General features: G+C 39.1%; 1 protein-coding gene across 5 annotated transcripts in view; it reads left to right on the top strand.

Moving 5' to 3' along the window:
• Nucleotides 1–25,944, top strand: part of LOC111579322 (tight junction protein ZO-2-like) — a 138,857-nt gene that overhangs the window by 62,490 nt on the left and 50,423 nt on the right. For all 5 annotated transcript variants that reach the window (XM_055011574.1, XM_055011575.1, XM_055011572.1 and 2 more), the window contains exons 2-9: nt 2,348–2,401; nt 3,967–4,091; nt 4,401–4,503; nt 10,344–10,860; nt 13,601–13,704; nt 14,304–14,457; nt 24,170–24,278; nt 25,109–25,227. In XM_055011574.1, the coding sequence (XP_054867549.1) occupies nt 2,348–2,401; nt 3,967–4,091; nt 4,401–4,503; nt 10,344–10,860; nt 13,601–13,704; nt 14,304–14,457; nt 24,170–24,278; nt 25,109–25,227 (1,285 nt within the window). The remainder of the gene's footprint in view (nt 1–2,347; nt 2,402–3,966; nt 4,092–4,400; nt 4,504–10,343; nt 10,861–13,600; nt 13,705–14,303; nt 14,458–24,169; nt 24,279–25,108; nt 25,228–25,944) is intronic.

Genomic DNA, 25,944 nt, shown 5'->3' with positions numbered 1-25,944 from the left:
ACCATTTTTCCAAATATGAAAATGTGACGGGAACAAAGAAATTGCTGGATTTTTGGAGGGATAAGGCTGTTTTTTGATGGGATTGCTCCAACAAGATCTTTTTATATATTTCTATCGCTGAAGACAGATCAGTCATGTCACTGTAACTCCTCTTACAATGTAACATAAGGCTCATTTATTAACGGTAGTGGTTCTAACATTTTGGCTTAGGTGTCACAAAACAAAATAAGCTTTACTAGCTTCCTGTGTTCTAGATGAAATTTGGAAAAAATAATCATTTTGGAGGATAGCTTTTTATGCATGTCCCTTATGTCTGTATCCTTATTTCTTGTAGACACACAACTCCCACCTTGTTCCTTTTCATTTTGCTCAGTATGTTACTCCTCTTGATAGGAATGAGAATGCCACTTATATGATACTACCTTAATTAAAACTGATGACGTTATACTCTTTGTTAACATCTCCTGCCCTGTCTCCATAGTAACAGCATCTCTTTGGCTACACACAAAGACAAAGAAACCCCAAATTAAATCCAACATAGTAATGTGGAGCACTTTGATGAGCAGAATATCATAGAAAAGACTCCCTGAACTGAGGTGCTATTCATGACCCTGTGTGAACCGTGGTGTCTTGACGGCTCAGCACGAAAACCTTCCTCTCCCCCTAAGGGTAGAGGGAAAAAAAAGGTAGAAAAAAAAGAACTGTGATACATGGGACAAAGAGCCCCCGTTGTTACATTTAACATGTAACCACAAAACTGTTAGTATGCATCTCTAGTTTGGTATATAATAAGCTAAAACGCTTTTGTATTTTAAACAAGTCAAGTTTTTAAAGAGCGTAGTGAATTTACAGTATTTTCCTTCAACAATGAAATATGGAAAAATGTATTTCTGCCCTTGCTGATCAGTCAAAGTCATTTCGGTTCTCTTGAAGGTGTCCAGTTTCTCCTTTCACCCTTGTAGTTGTGGCGTGGACGACTCTAACTTGTTTCCACGGGTGAATGAGCACTAACCCCTGTACAGTCAGAAGTAATTTTAGTCGAGATGATTTTCTATTTAAACTTCCAAAAATAGCAAAGGTTCATACCTGAGAGTCTGTATCTTTATTAAAGTCATTGCATTGCAAAGGAACTAAACTTTTTTCTATTTCATTCTTGATTCATTTTATTCTCTTACACACATCTCTGCCAGTTGTGCATGAGTAAACACTGGATTTAAAGATGAACTTTAGTGAGAAGCTGCGCCTACCTTAAAGTGCTGCGTATCTGTTACCCTGGATACAGACAGGTTACAGAATTTCAGTGGCAGCTCAAATGGAAAGGAAGATCAGTATTTAGCTTAGTACCATACTTTTAGACAACATGTGAGACTTCAGGAAATTATCATGTACCTCCTGCACAGTGACTTCAAACTAATTATTTATTTAAAAAAAATGTTTCGGTCCCAATTTTATATGCCTCTGGAAAAAATGATTAAAGATGGCTTCAAAAATCCTGCATGTTCCAACAGGCTCTATGATGATAAGTAGAATTATCAAACAGGGTGTTACAATGCAGTGGCTAGGACATGGTTGTGTAAGACAGGACATGTGGCTTGGGAATAGTGGGTGTTCTACTAACAAACTTGTGACTTCCTGGCCTGTCCATGGCTTGAAGTGTTCTTGAGCAAGACATTGAAAACCAAGTTACCCTGGCAGACAAGCATGTTTCATGGTAGCTCTGCGTGAGTTGGTAAATGAAATGCAAAACTGTCGAGCACTTTGTAAACCACTAAGGTAAAAAAATGTCTATTTGAGTGCAGTCCGTTTACCATGTAACCCCTCTCAAACATACAGCTCTGCAGTGTTGAGTGACAACCTTTCCTTGTCTCTAGCCGCATTTTATTTAAACTAATTAATGCTTTTCTGTGGAGGTTATGACAAAACATTCAGAGAAATAGCAGAAAATTTATAAATGGCCCTACATGAAGCAGAATGAGGGGAAACACAAACTCCTTTCCTGCTTCACTTCTGTCCTCTGTTATCTGTCATTTGCCGCTCTTGTTAAGCCTGATTATACTCCCTTGCGAACACGAACACAGACAACTGTGGACACCATGGGCAGTAGTTGTTAAACTACTTTGTTGTTTGTAGTTTATGCAAAAGACTTCATTCTGTGTATGTGCAGTATGCTGACATTTCTGTATTCCACACGCTAACACTACTACTGGTGGTAAGGAATAAGGGCCAATGGGACAGACATGCAGGATGCTGTTACTGATATGAAACATTCGTGTCTGAATTAATTCATTTAGTCATTCGCTACGTCGTTAAGTTAAAAGTCCCTCTGTTTTGTCTGTTTTCCCTACAGAACTCAGGGATGGAAGAGATGGTCTGGGAGCAGTACACAGTCACACTGCAACGGGTGAGTTTATTCACTAACCCTTCTGTTAACACTCTAGACATGCATCAGTGTATGAGCCTAAAGAATCTGCTATTCTAGCTTAACCCAGATAAAGCAGAAATTCTAATCTTGCACATCATGTAACATTTGCATAGCATTAAATCCCTTTTTATATTCTTAGACAGACGACATTATATCCAGTTTATCAGTACTCCAGTCTACTGTGGTCAAATCTTTAGCTGTAGTTCCTCATGTACCCCACTTTTAGCAACAGTGTATCCTTGAATAGAGAGACCATAGCTTGTCAATCCAGAGAGATAAAGAAGAGTAGATGGACTTCATGCTGATTAATTCCTAAATAACATACATTATATGGAATATAGCCACCTGGTAAAAAGCAAGAGGACACATAAGTGACTACTATGCATCATCCCCCTTTTTCCATTTCCCAGTGTTTCATTAATTTAGTATGTATACTATACCAAAAAAAAGAGTATGCACCTGTGCAATATCATTCAAATGCTAATTTTAAAATTGTACCATTTCACAATAAATGTATGATGGTTAATTTCAACTATAGTACAATTCCAAGCAAACAGGTTGGATTGAATACAATGAAAATATGCTCCCTTTCTACTGTGCAACAGTAAACATTGTTCTAAAAATAGACCTGCCCTGACTTTAGCTAACCCACCCTGCGGCTGCGTCGCCTCACTGAACTCTGTTGTCAATAGACTATATTGGAGAAGCCAAAAGTGAGTACCGTTTCTCAGATGAGCAGTCCTGTTTGTTACAAATTAGGTTATACACAACCATTGTAAAACAGTAAATAACATTTTGAAAGAAAGTACATTTTCATTAATGAGTTATAGAGCGCACTGTCTGCACATTTCAGTATTTTCTTCAAGTGCCTGCTTATGACATGTAAATGTAAGTACAGTATGTTATTTTTAGGCAACTCAGAAGCACAGTTTAATAAAAGACTGATCTACGCTCATGTGGCTCCTGTGCTTTCTGTGCCAAACGTTCACCTCCCTATAACTTACAAGTAGGAAACAGATGTGTGTTTATTGTCAGCCACAGTTAGAAGCTGGTAAAGTCAATAATTCCAACAGTGAAATTGTTCTTATGAACATGAAGCTCATCCAGAGAATGCCAGGAGTGTGCAAAGCAGTGATCAAATCAAAAGGTGGCTATTTTGAAGAATGTAAAATATAAAACATGTTTTGTGTACTACATAATTCCATATGTGTTCATTCATAGTTCAGATGCTTTCAGTGAGAATCTACAATGTTAATAGTCATGAAAATAAAGAAAAAAAATTGAATGAGAAGGTGTGTCCAAACTTTTGACTGGTACTATACGTTGCTTTGGATTAAAGCATCTGCTAAATGAAATTCTAGAATTGTAAATATGTAGATCTCTACAGTATTTTTTCAAAGAAACCAATGTGTGCATAGCATTAAGTTTTCAAAAACCAATCTATAAGTTCAGCTGGAGCTCTCACCTCACTTTGGCTCATTGTTATTGTGACTTACAGTCTGTTTCAAAGTACTGTATTTAGTAATTGATTTCTTTTTCTGTAGGACTCTAAGATGGGTTTTGGCATTGCTGTCTCAGGTGGTCGTGACAACCCCAACGTGGAGAGTGGTGAGACGTCAATCATTGTGTCAGATGTGCTGCAGGGAGGCCCAGGAGATGGATTACTCTTGTAAGTCTGTCAAACAAACACCAACATCTACCTCAGAGAAAAATGCTTCAATGAAGAAAGAAGGACAATTTCCTTCTATTTTACACATTTTAGTAAAAACACAGATTAAATCTGCATATCTGATTAACGAAGAGCTGAGTTGGACAGAACGACTCTGTGTCAGAGTTCTGCAAACTACTGAACGTTTAAGAACACAAAAATAGCCACTGTATATATCTATGAAATATTTTATAGCAACAAGAAGCACTTTAGTACAATACTTACCTAATTTTCATTATTTGTGTGTATTGTTTTTTTTTTTTTGTCTAGTGAGAACGATCGTGTCATTCAAGTCAACTCTATCCCCATGGACAACGTGCCTCATTCTTTTGCTGTGCAGTCCCTCCGTAAATGTGGGAAAGTAGCCAAAATAGTGAGTATAGGTCACACACAAGTAAGACACAGAGTACTTTTGCAGAGCTCAAGCAATGTTTGTCGAGTCTCACAACTCTGCTACTAATAGCAGTAGTCTCCAGACCCAGGTGACATTGACTAAAGTTCATGTAGGGCTCTCTAGAGACAACAAAGGCTTTACACAGTACGCTTTCTCACGTATGCAGTGGTACCCAACACCTGGAAATGCGTGCTTCGGCCTAAATTGTTCTCCTTTAGGTTGAGTTTGCTGTTTTCAGATTACTATTAAGTGCAAAAAAAAAAAAAACCTGACTGTCATAAACACATAGTACATTCTGAATCCTAAGTCTGGTTTGTCACAAAAAACATTTTACATGCTTGAAATGCATCATTTTGTCAAATTGTGTTAAATTGAAGTGCTGTTGTTGAACAGAACCTGGTAGACCCATTCAGCAAATCAACACAGTGCATTCAGGTCATGTGACACAAGATGGCAGCAAGAAGTGTGCTAGCTCAATGTAAACTTCAGTATCATTTTTTCTCAGTGATCTTATTTATGCTACTGTGTGAGTAGTTTAAAACACTGAGAAATATTGGAAATTTCAGGCTTTATGGGTCATTCCAGAATTGTAGGACATTTGGGCCTCGACAGTTTTTTGAAAAATAGACCTTCTCTTTTACAATTTTCTGCTCCATATTCATCAATAATAGATAATAAATTATCAAAAGCTTGATTGGCTCAGCTCACATCAATGGTACAATTTTTATTCCATGTTTTATTTGCTGTTCGCTAACCCTACTCTAATCGCAGTAACATGGTTGTTAATCCATGCTAATGTTAGCTTTTTCTCAGCAGTAGAAGCTAGATATTTAGCTAGATGTTACTGCTGACCAAGAGGACAAACTGACTGATGTAAAAATGTAAAAAAAAAAAAAAAAAAAAAGAAAAACGAATTTGTCTTATCCTGATAATATGAGGTAGAATGAGACATTCAGTCAAGGTTGACAATGTTATGAAAATATGAAAACTAGAAGAGAGGACATAGCTTTGCTCTACCCATTCTTGAGGAAAACTGTTTTATGATGTTAATTTCAGCATACCATGTGATTCACTGTTTTCTTTTTCTTCCACCAGGCCTAAAAAGGTTATGCTAACATGTTGTGGGACACACGTTCCATGCATAGTAATTATTATTTAAAATATTATGTTGATTAAAAAAAAAATGTTCCCACAATTACACGAGACATCAATGAAGAAAATAACACCCAAAAAAGGAGATGTAAATTTCATTTTAGCAGTTTTATTTGAGATTCAGTTTGGTCATCATGGGGGTGGGACAAGAGAAAAATGGCATTTTAGGGGGAACTTCAGTATGGAGTAGTGACAGTGCCAAATTACAAAAATAAATCTGTAAAAAAATAAATTGAGTGGAAATATAAAGACAAATAAATAATATAATAAACAGTGTGGCACTATAAAAGGCACAGCTGTGGCTCAGGTGTTAGAGCAGGTCGTCCAATGATCGAAGGGTCGGCGTTTCGATTCCCGCTCTGTCCTAGTCAAGTGCTGTTGTGTCCTTGGGCAAGACACTTTACCCACCTTGCCTCCAGTGCAACTACTCACACTGGAGTATGAATGCATGTGAATGTTGGTGGTCAGAGGGGCTGTAGGTGCAGATTGGCAGCCACGCTTCCGTCAGTCTGCCCCAGGGCAGCTGTGGCTACAAATGTAGTTTACCACCATCAGAGTGGGAATGTGTGAGTGAATGAACAATGGATCCATTGTATGCACTTTGAGTATGCCTTAATAGAAAAGCGCTATATAAATCTAATCCATTCTAATCATTATTAAAAATATATTAATCCAAAAAAGAATCTATAAAACAAAAGGCTGATAAAAGTAGAAATATAAAGACAAATAAATAATTTAGAAAATAATAATAAGAAATGTGCTTTCCTGTCCTTTTAAAACGACAGTATAATGTTATAATATCACTTTAAAAGCAAAGGAAATATGCACAGAAAAATGTGCGCACTAGGAATGCTGTTGCATGCACACGCAGAAGGAATCCCAATCGAGGATGAAGGATAAACATGTCGGGTGTTGTGTGAGAAGGGCATGTCTGCAGACCAGGAGGCTGCACAGAGAGGGCTGCACACTTCTGCTAGGGCCGCACATTTAGAGTACTTTTTAAAGACAGCGACCACAATAGATGATCAGTAAAGTGCACAATTTATGATTTAAATGCACAACTTATAGTTTTAAAGGATGATTCCACTCAAAATATACTTAGAATTTATAAGGTTTATTCAAGGACTATTCCTCTTTCATTTTGGCCCCAGTAAGTTTGTCTACAGAGCCAACTGCACTTTCAGGACCACATAAAATATTCCACACAAAGTACTACTTCATATCCTACCTAAGATTTTAAAGTTTTAATTCACCCAAATAGTACTTACTGCAAAATCATAACTCGGTTGCTAAGACTTTCATTTGGACAAATTGTGTAATTATCAGGTAAAATAATAACAGAATCATCTGTAATGACCTTTGTGGTGTCTAGATCTCAAACAGGACAGTCTGAAAGGTTGGAAAGAGGCAATACACGTGGACAACTCTGGAGGCAGATATATATTTTATACAATAACATTAAATAAAAATGAAAGCTAAGCATACAAACACACAAAAATAAATTAGATCTATGACTCCCGCCATAAAATCTCTGATCTCTCTACCTACTGAGAGAGACAACAGACAGACATTAACATGCATGAGTAGTTATAGCACTGATATATTATAGTCCAGCAACTGTACATATTCACTTTTTTACCTTGGTAAGATATATTTTTAGCATTTCATGCCACTATACTCCCTTCTGAAGTGAACACCACCTCCCGACCGAACTGTCTTCCTTCTTTCTTCAAACCTTTTTCTAGCCCTATACAAAATTCCTCCACTTCACTGAATTATTAGACAGACAACATTATCACTGCAGGGTTCACAGAAATACTACTAGCACTTATAGTTTACTAAGAACTTTTGTGGACCTCATAAACAACAGCAAGCAGCTCTAAGAGGAATCCAGCATTAATACACCTCTGATTTGAACTGGGACCAGTACAGATACCTGCAATTTCATTAACATCATTAAAGCTGTAAAACTACTAGTATTAAACATTTACACTGAAGGTTGTTACTGCTTAATGTAGTTGACAAACAGAGATCATTTCATGATTCTTTCATCTAATGAGACAAGACCATTCAGTGCTCTACATAAAACATTAACAAGAGCATTACAGTGAGGTGCAGATAGTTAAACGATATCGTGCAGATTTCATGCATAGGCGCATGAGAAAAGAAATGTTTTTAACCTGGATTTAAAGGTGTCTACATTTGGTGAAAATTGAATCTCCACTGGCAGTTTGTTCCACTTGTTTGCAGCATAACAGCTAAATGCTGCTTCTCCATGTTTAGTCTGGACTCTGGCCTGGACCAGCTGACCTGAGTCCTCAGATCTAAGAGTCCTGCTAGGTTTGTATTCTCTGAACAGATCACGGATGTATTCTAGGCCTAAACCGTTCTGAGATTTATAAACAATCAGTAAATCTATTTTGTGACTGACTGGAAGCCAGTGTAGAGATTTTAGAAGTGGTGTGATGTGTTCAGATCTATTAGTCCTGGTTAAATCTCTAGCAGCAGCATTCTGGATGAGCTGCAGTTATTTAATGCTCTTATTGGGAAGTTCTGTTGAAATACCATTACAATAATCCAGTCTACTGGAGATGAACACATGGATGAGTTTCTCCTGGTCTTTCTGGGGGAGAAAACTTTTAATTCTCTTGATGTTTTTGAGCTGGTAAAAAGCTGCTTTGGTAACAGCTTTGATTTGGCTGTTAAAAGTCAAATCTGAGTAACATTCCAAGGTTACAAATATTATCGGTGGTTTTAAGAGCCTGAATGTCAAGATGTTTATGAATGCTGACCCTCTTCTCTTTGCTACCAAACAAAATAATCTCAGTTTTATCTTCCTCTAATTGTAGAAAATTATCTCTCATTCAGGTGTTTATTTGCTCCAGACACTGGCATGGTAAATCTGTTGGGCTGCAGTCGTCTGGTTGTGTATCAAGTTGTGTATCGTCTGCATAACTGTGATAATTAATGTTAAATTTCTGTATTATTTGATCCAAAGGGAACATATACAAGTTGAACCGAAGAGGTTCAAGAACTGACCCCTGAGGGATTAATTAATATGCTGGCTGTAGTTAATATCATCATCTAGAGCCGGACTGATAAAATCTGGTTATGAATCAGATAAACAAATCAGTAAACAAGCTAAGTTGGTTTTCCAGCAGCTGTCACGATATAAAAGTGGTGGTTTTCATTAGTTCAAACATATTTTGTTTCTCAGTTTAGCAGGTTAACAACAGCTTTGCTGCACAACGTTAAACCAGTGGTCCTCAAATTTTTTCTGCTTTTGACATACACACGCACACGCACGCACGCACACAAAGACACACACACACACACACACACACACACACACACACACACACACACACACACACACACACACACACACACACACACACACACACACACACACACACACACGTATATATATAGTCAGCAAGTATGGACTTGCACAACGGCCAGACCTAGAGAAAGCAGGCAGCCCTCTCAGTGCAGCCTCCTGGTCTGCAGTCATATCCTTCTCGCCCAACACCCAACATGTTTATCCTTCGTCCTCGATTGGGATTGTCTAAAAAATATTGTCAGACACATCATTTAATACATCATATCGGGGGGAGAGGACTCTGGATCAGTGCTAGAATCAACACAAGGTTTTGTGTGTGTATATGTGTTAGTTTGGACATATACCAATGATGGAATAAGTTTGCACCATTCAATGCTTGTTTGAGTGTCTTTCAAATTGTACTCTGATAATATTGCTAATTTCTTGTTCTGTCAGATAGTGAACAACAGTGATGATGTGTAATCTAGTCTTTTCTACGGGGCCTGAAAAATGACCACTCAGAAATGATCATGGTTTTAATTCCTTGAGTAAATCTCAAATTTTACTTTTTTTTTTTACTTGTTTTGACCAACCAATCCTTCATGCACTTTTTGAAGTTTGGTGAATTATTTGAAAACAGAAAACACATCCTGGGTACCAATGATTGTTTCTGTGACTCAATGTCATAGCAATTAAACTGATGCAGTTTTGCTATTTAAACTATGATACATCATGATATTGATGCTCAATGTTATTAATAGAGAAAATCATGCTGAATAAACATCCAATTTTGGCTTTAGATCTTGACACCTGGAGTGGATTGAAAAACTGTAGAACTGTAAATGTTTTAGTCTTGAAAATACACCGTGGCTATCTCTGTACCTATAAAGTTACAAGGGCTCAAAATTGCTTGGAAATGTAACGAGTTCAAAATCACAACATTTCAACCCACTCCTATGTACTTTAAGAGCCTGTAACTCAGAGAGTGTTCATAGTAGGATTCTTTTTATGCATTAGTTAGTATACTAAAGGGATTGTACATAGAAAATCTGCTGATTCTGAGGAGTTCATATGTGAACTTCTTTCAGATTTGGTTGATTTTTATAAGGAATGACCCCATATTTAAATAATATAGTTTAAATTCTGTTTTAACAATTAGTAGAACTGCATGTTATGTCAACCAAGAGCTACCTGAGCTCATCTTCTGATGGTACATTTGGGAAAAAATGTTCAGAATCACTCGTCCAACCATATGGTAGAGTGGGTTGTCTGTTAATTGTGGTGTTGGCAGTTCAATTAAATTTCAATGAAAAGTTTATTTGTTTTCAATTGTTCTCCTTGTCAGACAGTGAAGAGACCTCGTAAGGTGGCAGTCCAATCCCTGAAGCAACCTCCATCCCCAGGCGGGGACAGTCGCGACTACACCCCCTCCACCCACTACTTTGACGCTGACAATGACAGTGGCTGGTACCGTAATGACATCCGGGACCACACCTCTGATAGCAAAGGGCACCTGGACCCTGAGTACAGGGGAGGACGGGACTACAACCAGAGAGGGAGGAGCCGTGGTAAGAGCCAGGAAAGAACCTCACCCAGCCCTGACAGATCCAGGAGGGAGGTGCGAGCACTGGACACCACCACTGACCATCAGAGGTATCATAGCCGAGGACGCAGTCCTGGGGACAGCTACCACATGGATGACAAGTATGAACGAGGAGAAGGAGGAGGAGGAGGAGGAAAAATTGGGAGGTTTAGGAGCAAGGGCCAGCTTAATGACAACCCATCTCCAGAACCCAACAGAGATCTGGAGCCACTGGAGAAACCTGTCAACGTTCTTCTGGTGAAGAACAGACCCAATGAAGGTAAAAAACTCTGGCTGTTGTTTGTGCTTATGCACAGACAATTTGAAGTATTTAGCCTTCGTGGAGTCTCTGGGTGGTCCTGGAAGGTGTGAGTTTATCTCAGAGGCAGCACTAGACCATTAAGTTGTTATTTCTCAGTATCCCTAGCTTGGAAGGTTCTGCTGAAGTCAGTTCCTAAACCTTTAAAGGTTTCTTATAAAAGCAATCAGTCTGTATCAGTGCCAATTGTCAGCATTGCTGCTCATGCCACACCATTCACCTGTCTATAGTAACTCATGAGTCATGTGCTGTGTAAATGTACTTTTAGAAAATCTGACATCCAGGCTGAACAACACTATGTACTATTTGAAAAAAATCCTGCCAGCAATAAGCCATAACATTACAACCGCCTTCATAATGATCTGTAGCTCCCCTCGTGTCACCAACACAGCTTTGACCTGTAAAGGATTGGATCCACAGACCTCTGAGGTGTAATATCAGGCACCAAGGAGTTGTTTTTAGTCTTAAAATTTGTGAGGGGGGCTTTCAAGTGTCTGACTTGTTTTTCCAGATGTTTCATCAGATTGAGACCTAAGGAATTTAGAGGCCGAGTCAACACATTGAACTGTCTGTCATGTACCATTTCTGAACAGTTTTTGCCACGTTGCAGGGAGCATTATCCTGCTGAAAGAGGCCACTTCCATCAGGAAATACCACTGCCATGAAGTGGTGCAGTTGGTCTGCAAAAATGTTTAGGTACAGGCACTAAAAAATCCAATCTGCAGATGTTCCATTTAGATGTGAGTTTTGGGGTAACTGTTTTCTGAAATGGTGTCTTACCAAATTTGCAGCTGTAGGAAAGGGTCTCTGGTTTATCTGTGTGCTGTTTTGGCATGTTCTGCTCCTCAATCTGCAACACTTTCTTGAACCACTTTGGGTGGTGCTAACTACTGCATACCGGGAGCATCCCACAAGACCTGCCATTTTAAAGATGCTCTGACCCAGTTGTCTATCCATCACAATTTGATTCTTGTTGAAGTGGTTCAGATCCTTACACTGCTCACTTTTTCTTTGTGACCATACCAACTTCAACAGCTGGCTGATCACTTTCTGCCTAACCTCACAGTTGCCATTGTAATGAGACTTGACTTGCTGGAGGTTCAATGTTATGGGTGATTGATGTATATTAGGCAGTTCTTCCAGGATTTCGCGGGTGTTTTTTGAGATTGTTGCGGCCAAAAATACCTGAATTCGTGGCAGCTTTTATAAAAAATTGTGATGTAAGTTGCGATGCTTTAAGCTTATTTGTTGTCATGAAATTGCGGGAGACAGTGACAATTGCTAATAAGTTGCATTTTTTTCAGCTTTTAGACCATGTTTCAACATTGTAATTGACAATATTTATTCCGAAATTAAATATTTAACACTCCAACCCATTTATACAAAAGCTGGCATACCACGGTGGGAAATTAGCACCAGGCAGATACTGGTTTAACATGAAGTGGTTGGTAGATTTAAAGCACAAAATGAAAATTTGCTATTGAATAAATCACATTTGGACATATCTGTCAGTGGCTTAAAAAGTTAATTTCACATCCTGGCACACATGCATTCACACACATGCGCTCACGGTTTGTCACGTCAGTTAACAAGAAAATCACTCAGAGAGCACAGTACTCCACCAAGACTGTTCACTACCTGACCTTGCGCTGAACACAGGCGTGTGTTATGCATGTGTACATACCGAAACGCGTGACCTAAATATATAGCGGGCAGCGGGAATTGATGGGATTCAGAAACACCCCCACAATTTAATCAGTTGTTCCATGTATCATTTCTGATATGTCTACAGCGGTGGATTTATAGTAGAATCGCAATCATGTGATCGTCAGCAGGCCGCTGAGGTAGCGTTCACTTGTTGCCATGGTTACTGTGCCAGACGCCGTGCCGCTACCTCAATAGGAAATCCTTAACAAATCCGTGGATCCAGACTTTAAGCCGCATCACTGCCAAAATCATATCACTTGGTCCTCGTGTCATTTCTGACCTTCCCTGAAAATTTCATCCAAATCCCTTGGTCCGTTTTTGAGTAATGTTGCTAACAGAAGAATGATTCACATATGACGATCGTCACATAACTCTGCCACGTTCCTTGGTGGAATAATTAATCAAACTTCCCTTGATTCTTTCAGAGCGCCAACAGATCTGGATGCAACAGTTTCCATCACAGTGATTTGTCTGGTCTGTGGTCCGCTCGTTTCAGCCATTCTTCTAATATGTTTCGTGGTAGAGAAGTGTTTATCAATTGATGAATTTTTATCTTTTTTTTTGTTGTTGTATTCCACCACAATTTTAGACGGGTGTAAAACAGTATACTTCCGCTTTGGTGAAGAACATCAGGGAATTAATTGTTTTGCACAGTCTTCAGCAGTATTTTTTGTGGATAAATGAGAGACATCAGATTTAGACATGTCTGCATCTTCAAACCAAAAACAAGTGAATTCGGTGACGTACGTGCAATACGTTTGTGCTGGGGACTGCTGTGATTGGTGGAACTCATGGGAGGCTGGCCAAAAGTGCGGAAAAGTTGTGGTGATTGGACAAAATTTAAAGGTCGCGCAGAATTCGCAGAGATTGGTTGAATTTGCGTGAATTCGTGCGATCGCAACATCGCGAATTCCTGGAGGGACTGATTAGGTCAGTTCCAGCAAACATTTAGAGTAACTGGGGTGTGTTGTGTGTTTTTTGTGGATTTTTGTAGAGTATGGTCTACGTCTGGGCAGTCAGATTTTCATCAAACAGATGACCAGTACAGGCCTGGCTGCAAAGGATGGAAACCTGCAGGAGGGGGACATCATTCTCAAGGTGCACACACATTTATTAATCGATTTATCACATATAAGTCATATCGCACACTGATCCCAAACCTGGGATCCTGGGATTGTCCAGTAGATCCTAAAATAGATGCTAAGGATCACCATATAGTTCCAGGAATGCAAAAGAAAAGAATGTTTGTCATGTTTATTTTTTATTGGGTTTTTAAGGTCTCCAGGCATCTGAGTTTCCAAAATCGAATGAGGTGGTCTTTGTGATATTTCTGACCTTCCTTGAAAATTTCATCCAAATCCATTTTTGAGTAATGCTGCTAAACAGACAGACAGACAGACAGACAAACTGATTGTCGCGTAACTCCACTGAGGCTCCGCCTCATTGGTGGAAAAAAAATTAAGAGTTATAGAAGTCAAAAAAACTCAAGATTGCTATGATGTACATTGTCTTTCCAAGTGTGTGTAAACTTTTTCAGCTGTAAAAATCTCCAGTATGTTGTAAGAGATACAAATCTAAAGATGTGTGGTTTGCAAAGCAGGCTGACTACCTCTTTAGTCTCCTACAGCGACTTTTCTGTATATGTGTGTGTGTGTGTGTGTGTGTGTGTGTGTGTGTGTGTGTATGTGTCTGCACAGATCAATGGGACAGTCACAGAGAACCTCTCTCTCCATGATGCTGGGAAGCTGATAGAGAAGTCAAGAGGGAAACTGCAGCTAGTGGTGCAGAGAGATCGTCGCCAGATCCTCGTTCGCATTCCCCCGCTCACAGACTCTGACTCTGACAATGATGGTGAGTTAATGCATGCATGGCCTTAGCAACGTCAGTGATGCACCATAAGAAGGTATGTAGGGGGTACCATGTAATATATAATGTCAGCAATGCCATTGTGTACAGTTTGTATATGTGTGCACACATACATATATATATATATATATATATATATATATATATATATATATATATATATATACACACACACACACACAGTATATGTATGTGTGTATATACAGTGGGGTCCAAAAGTCTTAGCGAAGATAACATTTTTGTATTTGTTTAGAATTTAATAGAAATTGCTTCATTCCTTCACTAAAGCTAGCTTAGACCGAATATGATAAACCATTTACTGTATTATTTGACAGTGGTCCCATGGCGCTTCTTATGATGTCACAGATTGCGTGATGTTCTCAGTCTTCAACAGCTCTTGTGAAGGCTCAGTAGGGTAGAATCAAGTGATTGTGGACATGTCCATGACATAACAGAAGTGCTTTCCATTTTGGATTAAAAAAAAAATATATATACAAATTTACACCACCAAAAGAAGTAAAAAATACTAATAGTCACTTCAAATGTTTAGGTCAATTCCTTATAATTTTATTGTAGGAAAAAAAATGGCTCCCTTTGAGAAATCAAAATTCCCCAGACTTGAATATTCCCAACAGCATGTTTCACTGTGGGCTCTAGGCAATGTGGTATCATCCTGTCTCCTATTGGTCTCCTTACATTCTACATGCTGTTCCCACCATAAATGTCAAACATGAATTCATCAGTAAATAGGACTTTTCCATCATCCACTGTCAAATGCTGGTATGTCAGAGCCTACACCAAGCATTTGGCCACATTCCCCCTCCTGAGAACTGGTTCAGAGACACTACTCATCCTCTCAGAGTTTTGCATTTTTTGTTTAGCAAATTTTTTATCAGTTATGAAGCGGCTTTCAGTGAACAAAACTCAATGCATTGATCTTCTGATGGTGTGGTCACTTTTTCAGTGTTGGATCCTGTATTGGATACAACTGATCCAGCTCCCCCAAAGTATTTTAGAAGTTATGCACTGTCTTCCTACAAACTCAGAAATAGTCCAGAATTGGACATATTTCTTATATTATATTTTATAACTGTTAGTGACTCATGCTTGAAATTTTGACAACCTTGATTTTCAATGTAGTCCTAGACCTTTGGACCCTAACAAAATATATACATATGCACGCAATGCACATACACACACACACACACACACACACACACACACACACACACACACACACACACACACACACACACACACACACACACACACACACACACACTAATGGGCTACAACATTAAAACCGCTATTATCCTACTACACTGGGACCTATTGAAGGGTCGGACATATTAGGCAGCAAGTGAACAGTCAGTTCTTGAAGTTGATGTGTTGGAAACTGGAAAAATGGGCCATTTATAGATCTAAAAGAGTTCAGTTTGGTTTGTTGTCATTGCAACATGTTAAAAATATGAGGGAATGAAATTTGTTACCCAGGCCCATCAGAGTACAGTATTAATAACATTTTGCAGTAAATAGCTACGATATACCAACGATAAATAAATAAATGGTTTCAATCACCTAAACACCTACAATAGATACACTACCAGTCACAAGTTTTCAAACTTTTCCATTTTTTATTGGAAGTTATGCATGTTAAGGTCTCATTGTACTCTGAAATGAAAGCATAGAACAAATAAACAAATGAAGTAAAAAAAAAAAAAAAAATTGGAGACCAAAATGTATTCTAAACTTTTGACTCATCAAAGCAGCACCTTTGGCAGATATAACAGCTGAACACACTCGGGGCATTCTTTCCACAATGGAAATCAAATATTCTTCAGAAAGTTCTTACCAACTTTGGTGCAGAAGTTCCCATAAATGTGTGGCACTTGTAGGTTGCTTTGCTTTCACTCTTCTGTTCAGTTTTTCCCAAACCAGCTCCCTGGGGTTTAAGTCTGGAGACTGTGCTGCCACTTCATGTTTTCAAGCTTAACATCTTGTTCTGTTTTCCTAAGGTAGTTCTGGCGTAGCTTGGGTTTTGGGTCATTATCTTGCTGTAGGATGAACCTCTGACCAACTAGGAACATACCAGAGGGTACTGCATGGTGCTGCAGAATGCTGTGGTATCCGTTTTGGTCCAGGGTTCCTCTCACTCTGTACAAGTCACTGACCCTGGATCCAGCAGAACAGCCCCAGACCATCCTCCTCCATATCTGACAGTTGATATCACACACTGAGGAACCATCCTTTCTCCTACTCGACAGCATTCAAAAATCCTGCGTGATGAACCAAAGATTTCAATTTTCGATTCATCAGTCCATCATACCTTCTTCCAGTCTTCAGTAATCCATTGGCGGTGTTTCATGGCCCAGGCAAGCCTCTTTTTCTTATTCTGACGTCTTAGCAATTTCTTTCTTGCTGCCACTCGACCTGTCAAACCTGCAACCCCAAATCTTCTCTTCACAGTTGAAACTGAGACTTCTATGACTACTTTTAAGCTGTGCTTGAAGCTGTTGTCCTGTGAGCCGTCTCTCACCAAGCTGTTGACTCTCAGAAACTTGTCCTCTGATTCTGTTATGGCTTTGGGTCTTCCAGACTTCTACCTGTCAGAGTTTCCTCCAGTTCCTGAGTGCCTTTTGATGGTGAAGAAAACTGTATTCACTGACACTTAGACTTTCTTTGCAATTTCTCTGTAAGAAAGACCTTCATTTTTAAGTGTTATGATGGTCTGTCTCTCTTCTATTGTTAATTGCCTTTTCCTCACCATATTTATAGCAACACACTACTTTCTGCAGTACAATACTGTTCAAATAATGCTCTGGAGGGTATGGTGCCATGGTGTGTTCCAACACTACTTTTATGCAGACAGAGGAGGTTGTAAGTAATAGAAAGAAAAGTTGGGACACCTGTAGGGTTTGGTAGCACCAACTTTCAAGGCTTGATTAACCTCCATTCCTGCAGAACAGCGTTAAGTTGGTAACTCATTTCTTGTTGCCTGAAAAGGCCTTTTTGTATAATTCTGGAAATTTACATTCTTTTTCAGTTTTGGGTAACTTTACCATTTTTTTTTTTTTTTTTTAACCTCTGGCAGTTCACCACTGACCTTTGTACTGTTTCAATCTATTCATTGGACTTGAATTACTTGAATTTCAGTAAAAAAAAAAAAAAAAAGGAAAAATCGAGTTGTTGTAAAACTTTTGACTGGTAGTGTAAACACAATTTAAAAAGTACAACAAGCAGTATGTTAATGAATTGATAATGCATCGATCATGCATCGTAGCAGTACAGAGTGCAGACAGACTTTAAGCCAGAGAGTTCATAAGCATCACAACCTTTGCTGACTTTTGCCTCGTCGTCCTGGCTTTGAGGCTGCGCAGCCCTCTGCCTAATGGGAGGGAGGTGAACAATTCATTTGCTGGGTGGGTGGGTTCTTCATCATACATGATGCTCTGGTACTACACCTGTTGACATAAATGTCCTCCAAGGAAGGAAGGCTTCTGTTGGTTGTTTTTTGAGCACTCATTAACCACTTGTTGCAGATCTTTCCTGTCAGCCACAGAGCAGTTCTCATACCAAACAGTGATGGAGGATGTCAGTATGCTCTCCACCACACACCAGTAAAAGGAGATCAGAACAGCAGGTCTGAGGCCCGTCTACTGCAGGCCCCTCAAAACAATATAGAAGTTAGAGGGCTTTCCTTATGATGCTGGCCATGTTAATAGCTCATGTAAGGACATTGGAGATGTCCAGGCCCAAGTATTTGATGGTGGACACCATCTCCACAGCTGCTCTTCCATTTAAGGATGGAAGTGGCTTCTCCTTAAGTCCACCACCATCTCCATGGTATTCCCCACAGTGATGCAGAGATTGCTTGCTCTGTACCAGTCAACACATTCATTGACCTCCTGCCTGTATTCATAGTCGCTGTTGTTGGTATTGTATTCTTGGTAGATTAGTCCAATCAAAACTGTGTCATCTGAAGAACGGTTATATGTGTGGACCGGACCGTGTACAGCACGTGGCTGAGGACACTTCCCTATAGAGAGCCAGGGTTGAGTGTGATGTGGAAGATGACATGCTGTGGATCTTAACACACTGTGGCATGTTTGTCAAGAAGTCCAGGACCCAGTTGCAGAGAGATGGTTTTAGTCCTCACAGCAGCAATTTATTGACTAAAGTTTGAGAAATTATGGTATTAATAGCAGAACTAAACTCCAGGAAAACGAGCCTGGCATAGGAATCGCTGCTCTCACACTGCCTCTGACACAGAGCAGACTGATGGGGGTCCACAGTGAAGCTGACAGGATCCTGATGTGGGCCAAACTAACCTTCCAAAGCATTTCGTGATTATCAGGGAGAGGGCCACCGAATGATAGTCATTTATGCTTTTTACAGCTGAGCTTTTGGGCAGTGGAGCGATAGTGGACATCTTGAGACAAACAGGCACTTCAGCTGGGGAGAGTGAGATGTTAAACATGTCCGCTAACACCCCTGTGAACTCCAGAGCACAATCTCTCAGAACCTGTCCTGGGATGTTGTCCAGCCTGCTGTTTTATGGGGGTTGATCCTCTGGAACGTCCCGCTTAATCCGCAGCAGACACACTGAAAGGCAGCTTACCTGGCACGAGTGCGACTGTCACTGCTGAACCGGCGACAGGTGTCTGATCTCACGGAAGAGCCACGAAGACCCTAAATAACCCTAAAAATCTTCATGCTGATTATGATAGAAAGTTCTCCGTACACACACAGTGTGTCACTGCTTGCTGCAGATGGGGCTGGCACTTGTTCAAAGCCGAAAGCCGCAACTGTAGGCATGTGTGTGTCAGAACAGGACCATGGAACAATGGAAGACAGTGGCCTGGTCTGATGGATCAAGTTTTCTTTTCCAGCCTGTGGACAGCTGGGTGCACATGGATGGTGTGATTGTAGAAGACATGGCAACAGGATGAACTATTGGTAAAAGGCGAGCCTTTGAGGCAGTGTGATGCTCTGGGAAATATTCTGCTGGGAAACCTAGAGTTCTGAATTCATGTGACTCAGGCTCAACTTTAGTTGTCATTCTAACCACATGACAGTGTGGATGTTAGTTTTACACAGTACCAACCTGAATATTGTAGACCTCATACATACAGTGCTTGTATAAAGTACTACCACCTGTGCAAGTTTTTCCATTCCATTCCATTGCAACATTGAGTCATGGCCAATGTAATTAGACTTTTTTTTGATGAGAATTAACAAATAAACATGTTCACATCAAACTTAAAATAGAATTCTATAAACTAATGTCATTAAATAAAATTATAGGACAAAAAGTAAGTGATTGCATAAACATTCAGTCCTTTCAAGTCAGTGTTTACTAGAAGCACCACAACTACAGCATTGAGCCTGTGTGGACAGGTCTGCACATCTGGACACTGCAATTTGACTGCATTCTTTTTTGCAGAAGTACTCAAGCTCTTTCAGGTTGCACGGTGATTGTGAGTGAACAGCCCTTTTTATGTCCAGCACAAATTCTAGATTGGACAGAGGTCTGGGCCCTGAGTTGGCCACTCCAGAATATTCACCTAGTTTTGTTTAAACCATTTCTGTGTGGCTTTGGCTCAATGCTTCAGGTCATTGTCTTGCTGAAAAACCATCTTCTCCTCAGAGACAGTTTGTCCTTCAGGAATTCTGGATACTGTGCTGCATTTGTTTCCTTCAAGGTTTTGACTTGCTTGCGTGCTGCCTAAAAATAGGACACCTTGGTTTTAATGTGGTTGATTGGTGTGCGTGCGTGCGTGCATGCGTGGGTGCGTGCGTCCGTGTGTGCGTGTATGGCCACATACACATACAACTTGAGTATGCACTCAAGTTGTATATGGATGTGGGCATGCATGAACTCCCCATGTTTATTTCCATCATTACTATGCAAATATCCTCATGGTAAACATGCATTATTTCAGTTGTTCTCAGACATAAAGTCCCGAGTGTGTTATATACAAAACACTGACACTTAAAACTACTTCCTGAAACTGAGCAGTACCCCCACCTCCAGGTTCTTGAATTGAAATCTGACTAGACACTGAACTGTTGGCATTGACTGAAAGTACTCATTTGACAGACAGAAGCGATCTATGCAAAGTGCAATCTTTGTCTGTGTTTTCTCTTCCAGATAATATGTCATACTTTTAGATGAAGGACCACCCAAGACACAGCATGTGTAACAATCTGTTGCCTTTCCCTAAGCTGTACAATGGCTGACACAACTCAACCTGACTAAATCGTAAAGCTTTCTCACCTGTTGCACTTCTCTTTACACTGCTTTTTAATAGTTGACTTATTTTTCCGAATAAATAAAAGCTATTTTAATCAATTTATACTTTGATTTGTGTGGTTCATTAAGACAGTGAATAATGCCAGCAGAAGATGAATGTACTTTTTTGTCTAAATACTATTAATGTTGAAATCAAACAGTGGTGACTTATTTTTGTGGATACAGAATGTCGCATGACAAACCGGGGCTCATGAAGTGGGTAAGATGTTGAATTTTCAGTGTAATAATCTAATATGAATTGTTCTAACAGTGTTTGTCTAGGTGGTATAGCTCACCTCCATTCACCTCCCTGTTGTCTCTTTCTACATTTCCATGTCACAAACATTGTCACATCATGCTCCCATGTCTAACTGTACTGACAGCATCACTAGAATTTAAGGATACCTGGAACTGTTCTGGTCTGTACAGATGCTGCTGTTGAATGAGCTTGTCCCTTGTCAGCATTTGTGTGGAGCCCTGCATTTGCTGTTAAGAATGTAGCAAAGATGATGACGGTTTATCTTTTTTTAATGGTCACCAAGGCAAGCACAGAATGGTGGTAGAGAAATAGTACAGGAGCTGATTTAACTCTGAGTTTAATTTTTGACCTTCTACTTAGCAGGAGAACAGACGGATTGTTGAGGATTGTTGGAGCAACATCAACCACAAAGTTATTAGTAAAACCTGCTATAATACATGTACTAACTGTTTTACCTGTTTGAAGCGGCAGCTTGTTCTGTTTAGCAGCACAAAGAGAGGAGGTGTGCAGCAACACTATGTGGTGTCCAGGCTAGTAAGATTGGAGGTTGGCAGTGTCAGAGTTGCATCCTGCGGCCTTGAGTTCTTAAAATTAAATTCTAGTCTACAGGTGTAGAAACAACTGCTTGGTGTTGAAAAGCACTTTAAATGTGTTTGACTTTGACCATGTGATAATATGTATGGTATGCTCATTCAGTCCACATTTATTTGTTTTCTGATAAATGTATGCCAATTACAGGTTTTTGAAGGGCTGGAAATACTAACATTTGTCTGTCCAACTTTAGGCACATGACCCTCGTAGCAAATGTAGGAAATGTATCTTTTTTAGTCATTTGGGGGAGTAAAGTTCTGGTTTTTCTACCCATTATTTTGTCTCTTTAAAAATAAACATATAACCATACGGTCCCTGCAATCAGGTGATTATATTTACGCAAACATTCAAGGAGACCGCAGAGCAGAGTTGTCTTTAAGAAGCTTTCTTTATTCAAATTTGTACAAATGACTTTTACTTTTTCGAGCTTCATTATCGTCATATTTTTTCGTAAGGTCACAGACAATGCCACTTCAGTCTAAATATCAATTGTGAGTTCTCAGCTCTGAGCCATGTGTGGGCTCTTTTATGCGTTCATGCGTCTGCCCAGCCCAAATTTAGTATATGCCAGTGTGGAGTTATTGTTGAATTTGGGCACTATGTTTTAAAATTGTTAAATTTCCCACATAGTTACTTTGTACTGCTTTTAACATGCTCATATTAAAGCTACTTTACTGTCATTTCCATCATTTTATTGCTAACTGAATGTACCAAAGCAGAGAGACTGAACAACAAAAATCTCTAACTGTCCAAATACTTAGCATCTAAAATGATTTTTATATATATATATATATATATATATATATATATATATATTTTTTTTTTTTTTTTTTTTAAAAACAAAGATGGAATAATAAATTAGAGCTATAAGCTATAATTTTTCAAGGAAGTATATATGTATGATAACGAAAAATAAACCTGGAGGTAACTGTTCATAGCAAAGTCTGTAGATCATTTTCATGCTTACGAGCCCTGTTAGTGTGCTATGATATTGTGATGTTTTCCTAATGTCTTGGATGCAATATCCAACACAGTTCAATACAGTAACATTAATGGGTTCCAAAACCAGATTTGTAGAGTAAATGTATTGTGAACTAAAGAAATTAGTTGAAATAATTCTACTACAGACTGCAGAGAGCAGTGGACTAGTTGACTTCTTGTTGGTTGTCGGAGTCCAGATGTCTGCACGCTCACATATACAAGGCAGGTTTTTTGTTTGATGATATATAGGCCTCTGTCAATTTTTTACCCTCTCTCTTCAGAGCAGTTTACTGAATGCACACTAACTTTAAATTGAGGGGGAAAGAAAGTGTTTCTGGGTTATAAAGCACCACTTGTCATGTGGACCCAGATGAAACATTTGTAGAAAGTTTCCATGAATTTCCAGTTTTCAGTCTTATTGCGTCTCTTTAAAATGATAAAAAAAATGTTTCTATATTATATAAAATCCCATTTTTGTTATTGTTTTTTGCCCACTCGTGTATAGCAGTAGAGCTCATGTGTTTGAGACAAATCTGGATTAACTATGCAAAAGTCTTGTATCAGAGTGGCATATGTAACAGCTTTCTTCACTCTCTTTGCATATCGTGTGTTCACTGACTAAAACACCAATATCAACACAAGTCAGATGTACATTGCGCTCAATTTATCAGTTTTACATATTGATCGATAATGCTACATGTTCTCAAGAAATTGTTCTCAATTAGCATCCCTAATGTCCTGCCACAAATTATTTTCTCAACACCTGAGTGACAGCTGACGTAAACAAAGGATTGGGCTGAGCTTACCAATACTGTTCAATTAAAAATGCCTTGATCGGCCCTGACCTGATGTTTGGGATTGGATCAGGACATCCCTGCCTGTAAGTATTTTTCTGATATAGTGTATTGAAATATTTTATATTCACTGAACCAATTGCTCAAATTGTGTTAATACAAAGAGTCATTCTTGCCAGCTTGATCAGAGCACATACACAGTTTTATACCTGTTAAATATATTAATTATGTCTCAAAAAGTTTTTTAGGGCAGTGGATGTCATGTGACCTTCAATTCTGGCTGTGGTCATCTCAACAAAATAACTGAACTAAAAGGACTTTGCTGCCCATGGTAGTCTTCGTTTCAAACTGAAGATATACATGTTGTTGCCACCAGCAACAAAACTAGTGTACTAGTATGTATGGGTACCAATGGCTGGCTGGACAATAGCAAAACAGTCTCATAAGTAAGGTTTTTTTTTACACAAATTTCAATAATCATACTGCTTTTCTCTTTATTTCTGGACAAAGACTTCTGTTTGACTAATAGCTGCTTTTATGTGCTTACTGAGTCATGGCACCAGAGCTTGTTTTCATGATTCTGACATCTCTAATAATATCCACACTCTGTCCAATGGGGTAATTGCTGGTCTCTGGGCTTCTTGTGGTAACCATATTTCATTTGGAGGTGGTGGTGGTGGTGGTGGTGGTGGCTGTGGTGGGGGTTACAGTGTGCAGTCTGGAGTTAATTTGTAAAAAGTTTGCGTGTCTAACTCAGATGTCTGTCTGCTTATCAATCAGACATATCAGAGATGGAGTCATCATACCACTCCTATTCTCCCCCAGAAGAGAGGAGGTCCCGCCAGTCTGACCTGTCCTCCCACTCTTCTAATGAAAGGGACAGCCACAGGTAGGGTGGATAGAAGCTTGGTGGGTGGATGAGTTTAAAGTAAGTCTCACAACTTGACACTAATGTCTTTCACAAAACCTGTGACCTAATTTGAATGTGACCTAGTGGACTGACTTACTGACTGCTTTCACACAACCAAAGACTTGATTTGAGTCTTATTTAGGTCAAATGTGCTGTTTATCTGTATTGCCCTTCTACAATGTAACCATGTTTCTATACCCTGTCTTACATAAAGTTTTGATGAAGCAGTGTGGCTATTTTTTTCTACGAATTCCATTTTAATGCTCCCTTTTTTGCATGCAAATCTTACACCAAACAATTCCATTTGTATTGTCAGTGACCACAGTCGCTACATGTTATTCTTAGCCCTATCCAAGACAGTCGTAATTGGTGAAAGAAATACAAGTAAAGTTTTTTTTTTCCCATAGCAGAATGATAATGAGTTGTAGCCACACCATTCTACTAGGTGATAGCACAAACCAGACTATGAGAGAAGACATGGTATGGATCTCACATTTTGGAAACACTCAGAACTCAGTAAGCAGCCACATAGGTATCCATATGAGATGCAAGGAACTAATAATTACAGGTGTGTGCTATGCATGTTGCTCCACATGTGTAGACAACTTGTATGATTATAAAAGGATCAAATAAGACAACTGAAAATTGCAGCTGAGATGCCATCTAGGTAGACAGCTTTATTTTAGTTTTGTCCATCTCCTGCAGGAGCTAATTTGCCATATTTAGGCTTCAATTATTTGTGGTTACACCTTGTAGTTCTTTTAGAGGCTCTCGTTCTGTGTGTGTTTGTGTGTGATTTGGGGTAACAGGGAAGAACAAAAGAGAACAGCTGAGATGTCAGCGATGGCCTCTCCATTTAGAGTGCCTGAAGATCCCCTGGCATCAGCTGAACTGAACTCAGATGAACAGCACATGGAGGAGCTTCCAGGTTATCTCAGCCCTCACATTTACACGTACACGATGATCATTTTCATGCAGACACTCACTGGCAAAAGCACTGCTGCTAGTTATGCTGATATATTGATCTACTGAAAACCTAAAAGCCCCCTTAAATGATTTTTTGTTTTTCTGGACACAAATTGCAAAGTCAACATCTGGCAAATAATCATTTTAAAAAACTTTATAAGCATTCCTACTTACGGTGCTTAACAAATATATCAGACCACTACCCAGTGTAAGGCGTTTGCCACCACTGCCCTAGATTAACAATACTGCTTATTACCAAAATATTTTTTATGTTTCTGTAATGGTTACTCTGCCAGTATGTACAAGCTCTTTAATCAAAATGATTTCTTTAAATTTAAAAGACAGTTACTGTTGTTATCCATGAATTTTCAAATTTACTGTTTTACAAAAAAGCTGAAAAACTAGTAAAGCACATTATTATTTTTCGATTGAAATGCCAAATTACAATTATTTGTTTGAATTCCTGAGCAGAAAAAATGATTTAGTGGTTATTTGTTGTTGTTTTTTTTTTCATTTCTGACTTCTCAGAGAATTCAAGTGTACTGGCTCAAATTTGGGTATAAAAACGTGAATTCAGTTTGAAATTCCTCACTCCTATTCAAAATGGTGAAGCGTAGGGAGCTCACTGAGAAAGACAGAGTCCGAATTAAAGCACTTCATGATGCTGGATTGTCTTTGA

The sequence above is a fragment of the Amphiprion ocellaris genome, chromosome 6 (genome assembly GCF_022539595.1).
Source record: "Amphiprion ocellaris isolate individual 3 ecotype Okinawa chromosome 6, ASM2253959v1, whole genome shotgun sequence".
NCBI classification, from domain to species: Eukaryota; Metazoa; Chordata; class Actinopteri; family Pomacentridae; genus Amphiprion; species Amphiprion ocellaris.
This window is presented reverse-complemented; position numbering and strand designations above follow the sequence as displayed.